Genomic DNA, 6,629 nt, shown 5'->3' with positions numbered 1-6,629 from the left:
TTATTGAATGGGGGTCTTGTATCATCATGAAACGGATTATTTTTCAATAATAGCTATCTGATTGTACATTATTCTGTTAATATATAAATACCCTTGAAATATTGATTTGATTTGAAAATGTATATATTATAATGTTATAATGTGACAAGAAATTAATTTAGTTGCCTGGTATAACAGACAGATTTATCATTGAACAAAAAACCTGATCACAATAATGCTGCGATTAACCAACCAGAATCAAGAAATCCACAGAGCCGTGGTGTGTGTTCCAATTGTTGGTGCGTCACAATGGGTTGTTGTTGTATAGTGAGTTAGTGACGCAAGCTGGAGGCATAGTATGCTCAGTGTTAACATTAATGTGTTATTCAATCTGACTACTGAAGAAAAGCTGCTGTGTTCCAGGAACACAAACTCTAATATCATCAAGTAATAAGCAAATGGGACTATCCAAAAACAAACATGCTTTTGAAAATATCTGAACAGAATAACAGAGTCTGCTGTACACTAAAGAACATAACTGTTCTGATACAACATGTAACAGCCACAACAATGCTGAAACCTTTCAAAGGCACATAGTATCTGTCAATAGACTTGGATGGGTCTCCGATGAGTCACTTCAATCACCTTAAGGCTAAAACAAGTGATAACAGAGTTTGTATGTTACAACATTAATTTGTTTTTCACTATGGCATACCATAAACTGTCTAAACAGTTGGCTTTTCTGGCAAAGAAATTCTTATCATAATGCTTAATTATCATCCACAAAATCCTGCTCAATGCCATGTATTTATCTGCATCAATGGCTACGTTTACATGCACCATTTTTGGTTAAATCGGACTGAATTCATTCCGATTGACGAATCTGAATGTAGTGTTTACATGAATGCTAAATAAAGTGATCGGGTTGATTTGTGCATTTATATGTCACAAGCTTCAAATCGGAATTGATTTTTTTTTACATGCGCACACTGTACAAATATAGAGTTTCTCACTATTTGCACATAATAACCACTCTCCTACACTGTTTCTTTATTTGTTTTTAACAGCAGAATTAATATTTATCCATTTATGGATAAATATACATATAAACCGCTGTGCCGTGCTGCTCATATTTATCACACAGTAAAAATGCCCCTCCCCGCGCCCAAAACGGGTTGCCTGTGGATGAGAATCCAAAACAAGGACCGGTGAGAGGTTGTCCTGCTCCACTTCACAGATGCCGAGCGAAAGGAGAGTTTTATAATGACAGGACACGCATTTATACAACACTTTATTCAAAAGGAAGAGCCGCTTGCTCCGCATATCATTGCGCTATTTCTGCGTCATTGCACATGTACAGTCCTTTCAGTTTCGGGGTTCAATCCGATCAAGTGTTTAGATGCACTCTCAATCGTATTAGAAAAGGAATAAACCACCCCCTTCAATCCGATCGAAATTTAATTCCAATCAAGCTCAATCAGATCGATTAAGGTGTTTACATGAAGGATTTTCAGTCCGATTAAGCCGTCAATCTGATTACAAACGGATTATTTGGTTGCATGTAAACGTAGCCACTGGCATGCAGTGTGTTCTGAAATGAGGAGGTGACGTTCTCACAAACAGTTTTTCTTTTTATGTTTTTTATAAATCAAATGTAAATTCATGTCCCTGTTACACTTAATGTTGTCACATTTTTCTGATTAGGTAATTATACCTAAACTATCAAAAAAAAGAAAAAAAAAAAGATAAAGAAACCAAAAATGTGACCCTGGACCACAAAACCAGTCATAAGGGTTAATTTTTTGAAATTGAGATTTATTCATCATCTGAAAGCTGAATAAATAAGGTTTCCACTGACGTATGGTTTCTTAGGATAGGACAATATTTGGCTGAGATACAAGTATTTCAAAATCTGAAATTTGAGGGTGCAAAAAAATCAAAATATTGAGAAAATCTGCCTTTAAAGTTGTCCATATGAAGTTCTTAGCAATGCATATTACTAATCAAAAATTAAGTTTTGATATATTTATGGTAGGAAATTTACAAAATATCTTCATGGAACATGATCTTTACTTAATATCCTAATCATTTTTGACATAAAAGAAAAAATTATAATTTTGACTCATACAATGTATTGTTGGCTATTGCTACAAATATACCCCAGCGACTTATGACCGGTTTTGTGGTCCAGCGTCACAAATACAATTCGATTTTGTATTTTTACATTAGCAATGTAATTAATGTTCTAATTATTAGAATTAATTAGCATAGGTCTCATCAATTTAGTGGTTTTAAGCATTTTTGCACGAAAACCAGAGGTGGGATTTATCACGAACAAAATCATATCATATCCAATCATATCTATCTAATCATAGCCAATCATAGCACAATGCCTCATCTCACGTGACTTCCCCCATTCATTCTCAATTACCCACCTCAAGCTTTAAGGGTTTTTTTAATAATCAGCGGGCTCAAGGGTGGCAAGATAGACAGAGTCTCCCACTGTAGCTTTACACACTTTTGTTGCTTTTAGATAGTGTCACTTTTTACCTTTTAATGTCAAATTTTTTAAATATTTTCTTTGCTTTATTTTTGCAGTATTAATTATTTTCCCATCCCATTTTTTAAAGAGGCACTGCCTCCCTTGCCTCCTCAAAAGAAACACCCCTTATCTGCATGTTGGTAAATTCAACAGCAAAGGAAATCCCTTGTGTGCATTAAACATACAACATTATGTAGGTCTAGGCATAGGTTTGCATATAGCAAGACAAAATAATAGGCCTACTCATCTTCCAGGTGCAGTGACTACATTATGTTCTATATTTGCAGGTGAAAAGCAGTAAGCACAGGCCCCCATTCCACACACCTCCTCACAATCAAATGCCCAAGCAATTTTCTAAATATTATGTACGTGTACCCTGAAGTATCATTGAGATTTTCAGTTCATGATGTATGTATCTGTGGGACAGGAATGTGGGGGTGGGCAGGCTATTCGCATGAATCAGCGGCAGTTCAGGCTGTTGAGACACAGACTTGTCGCAGTGAAGCTCACATCGCAAAGCATCAGTGTTTGACATCAAAGTAGCCATGCACACCGAGAGACAACTCATTCAGGTTAATTGACTGGGTGAAAACTAACAAGGCCAAGCCAGGTGTCTCCACGGCCCATTCAGGTTTGCGCGCCTCTTCAGGGACCTCAATCAAGCAATGCTTTTCCTTGCTAGTGTAAAATGTTAAAACTGTCATGCATTTACATTGCATTTCTATTTAGAAATTATGTGCAATTATGTGCTTAAAATATGCAATTGTTAAACAAAACAAAATTGAACATATCTACAGATATGCAATACAATATTATCATTCATCAAAAGCCTGCAAGTTAGATTCTACTAAATACTAGATTCTACTAAAGAAGTAGTGATTTGACTTATTTCTATGAATCGTTTCTTGTTTGTTTCAAAGCAGTAGTTTAAAAAAATGAATCAATTATTAATTTGCATCATGACATCATAGCATGGTTTCTGACATTCCCACATGACATATTATAATTGCACCTAAACATTTTTAAGAGTATGTAGCACATACATATTGCTGTTTTACTTTTTTTTTTTTTTTTTACAATTCAGCCTCTTGCAAGCATAATTCAGCTCATAAAACATAGATGCAATTTTATGAATTTATATTAAACATAAATGCATTTGTATACATAGTGATGGACGATCTGACTCATTTCTTTGACTGTTTGAGAACAGTTTGTTTCAAATAAATATTTGTACAAATTATTCAATTGTTCATTTGTGTCATGCACAAATTGTAAATATTTTTTTCCTGACATTCTAGTATGACATATTATAAATGCTCTAAAACATTTTTTTATTGTATTTATGTAGCACATACACTACGTTTTTCCCAAGTTCAATCTGTTGCAAACATGATTCAACTCATAAATTGAGTCCAAGACGTTTTATTCATAACATTTTTTGCAATTCGGCCAAACAAGTAACTTTTCATCCCCTCAAATACTCTCGGCATCAATTCACTCACTGGTTCTCATTTGCACATTACGAATCAGACATGTTGGAAAGAGACCGTTCTCAGTTCAGTGAATCAATGAGTTGTTGACTCGGAACTGCTCGGACCGATTCAGTCCCATTCGTGAACGAGTCGTTCAGTCTGATTCGTGAATGAATCCTTCAGGCCGGTTTTGTGAATCCGTTGAACAGAACCATTGAACGGATCTGACTAGATAGAACGAGTCTGGATGTCGTAAGGCCAACAATTATGAAGAATCTTCAAACCCTTTATAGGCTGACTACTAATAATTAATCGCATTTTTGAATCCTAAAGCGTTTCATCCTTCAGTACTGGTCTTCATGCTTCAGATGTAAGATGCGTGGGGGAGGGACGCGCGCGAGGTCCATTTCTACGCCCTCGTGCCTCGCTTGTCATAAACCATTAAATTATATATATCGCAGAATAAAATAAAGAAATTCGATCGTAAAACATTCGACAACGACAAAAGGCACTTAGATACTTTCGAGGGAGGCAACCTGCTGTTTAATTTGCCATCTAATAGTGCAGATGCTGGTAAAACGGGGCCATCTCCTCTCCTCCTCCGTTACTGTGGAAACCATCATCATGCTGCTCCCGCGAATGCCAATTATCACATCCCCCCAAAACTGGTTTATATAACCACATATAACCATACGCATGTTGTTAACCATATATAAACCTGGTTTATATATCTTCCCAAGGCATAGTTTGCACATCTAGACAGCCAGAACTAAAATGTGCCACAGTTCAGTCTGATTAAAACCAAAGTGCTTGAATGATAAACCGATTGTTTGCCAACAACCAGCCCCCGGTCCTTTAAAGCGTTGCGTAAACGAGTGGATAACACACCAGAGTTAATAATAGAACACATGTATGCAGGCGATAGCTATTCTGTGTTAACTCTAATAGCCTACGATTAACGCACAGAAGCTGCCGTAAAGGCTTCTGTAATATTTAACACGGCATGACTGGAGGATGAATGAATAGTGAGGGGAAACTAGCTGCCTTATATATGATCACACCTGTGCGTCGGTAAGCCAATTCATATCAACACTCAGATTAGAATTCATGGGGGGAAAAATAGTTCAAGTGGTAAAAAGGCCATGTTGACTTACAGCAATTTGTTATGGCGAAACTGTTAGCCACCTCCAGGTTATCAATGTGAGGAGTGAGGCGGAATTCGGCCGTGCCGAACTGAACCATTCCGATCCGAAACGCGCTGTACTCTTGATCTGCTCCTCTGGGGAACAGGCCACCTGAGAAAAGAACACATTAAAATGATTCCTAATTCAATAATAAGACGAATCACGTCTCATACTCCAAAAATAGACATATTATATAGCTTTATCACGAAAATCTCACATATGGCACACATATAAAGAAAACGTTTATCATGTCATTTCGGTTGTCAGGCGTATCAAGTCGAGATGCCTGGGATCTAAAGGCGTAGACAGGTGAAGTGCGCTCACCGATTTGGACGCTTGGAGATCCGCCGAGCGCCAGTCCCCATAACGCGGAGAAGAGGAGACCCGACAAAATCATCGTCTTCTCCTTATCCACGCGACCACATCCACCAAACGCGCACTGTTCACAAAACAGCGGGCACAATATAGAGTCGACACATGCTAAAATTGACCACAGTTCAAACGCAGAGGCTCTCGATACACCGCGGTGCTGATGAGAGAAAGAGCGGGAGCGATGATGCGGGAGTCTTGCCCTCCTCCTTTGCGGCTCCGTCCCTGAGAATCGTTTCAACTCAAGAGGACACGGTAAGAATACTGATGAAGACGAAAAAAGCCGAGCGGAGCCGAAGCTGCTCTTATTTTGAACGCGCATAGAGAGAGGCGCGCGCTCGCGCTGGGACATTGGCTCAGCTGCTTTGGGGAATAGGATTACGATTTGTCGATGTTATTCCTTAGTTTAATATATGTCGCATGATTTCTTTTGGTTATGAATTTATTGAATTAGAAAACGCCTATGTCCACTATAGGCAGAGTGTGACAGATGTTCCCCTGCAATCCAATAGGTTTGGGCTCCCCATCTTCTGAAATATAAGAACAGCTTAACCACCTTCCCCTGGACTAATCAATAACTGACATACACTCATTACACATATTACTGTCTAGAATGGGCTCCTTTTTCAGACCATAGACCTTTCGGTGGATAAAGAGATGGAGCAAGGACCCCTGTGTAAAATGTTATCCAAAAGGAATAGGCTAGTTCACCTCAAAATCAAAACTTGCTAAAAATATGTATTCACCCATCAGGAAATCCAAGACGTAGATGAGTTTGTTTCTTCATCTGAACAGACTTGGAAATATTTAGCATTGCATCTCACCAGTGGATCGTCTGCGTGAATGGGTGCCGTCAGAATGAGAGTTCAAATAGGTTAGCTGAAAAAAACAATACAATAATTCACAAGGAAACCACACTACTCTAGTCCATCAATTAATGTCTTGTAAAGTGAAAATCTGTGTGGCTATAATAAACAAATCCATCATTAAGGCATTTTAACTTTAAACCATTGCTTCTGATCTAAATATGCTTCCTCCAGTAAAAAAAGTATAGTCTTGTCTGAATCAGGAGGAGAGAAATAT

General features: G+C 37.9%; 1 protein-coding gene across 1 annotated transcript in view; it reads right to left on the bottom strand.

Annotated features, from left to right (window-relative positions):
* LOC107655932 (glutamate receptor 2-like) overlaps nucleotides 1–5,816 on the bottom strand; it is a 30,496-nt gene extending 24,680 nt beyond the window's left edge. The window contains exons 1-2 of the mRNA XM_016443566.1: nucleotides 5,502–5,816; nucleotides 5,148–5,288 (exon numbers count right to left, since the gene is read on the bottom strand). Coding sequence (XP_016299052.1) covers nucleotides 5,148–5,288; nucleotides 5,502–5,574 — 214 coding nt within the window. The 5' untranslated portion in view covers nucleotides 5,575–5,816. The remainder of the gene's footprint in view (nucleotides 1–5,147; nucleotides 5,289–5,501) is intronic.
* Between the last annotated feature and the right edge of the window lie 813 nt (nucleotides 5,817–6,629).

Source organism: Sinocyclocheilus anshuiensis, unplaced genomic scaffold (assembly GCF_001515605.1).
Source record: "Sinocyclocheilus anshuiensis isolate Anshui unplaced genomic scaffold, SAMN03320099.WGS_v1.1 scaffold85, whole genome shotgun sequence".
Classification (NCBI taxonomy): domain Eukaryota; kingdom Metazoa; phylum Chordata; class Actinopteri; order Cypriniformes; family Cyprinidae; genus Sinocyclocheilus; species Sinocyclocheilus anshuiensis.
This window is presented reverse-complemented; position numbering and strand designations above follow the sequence as displayed.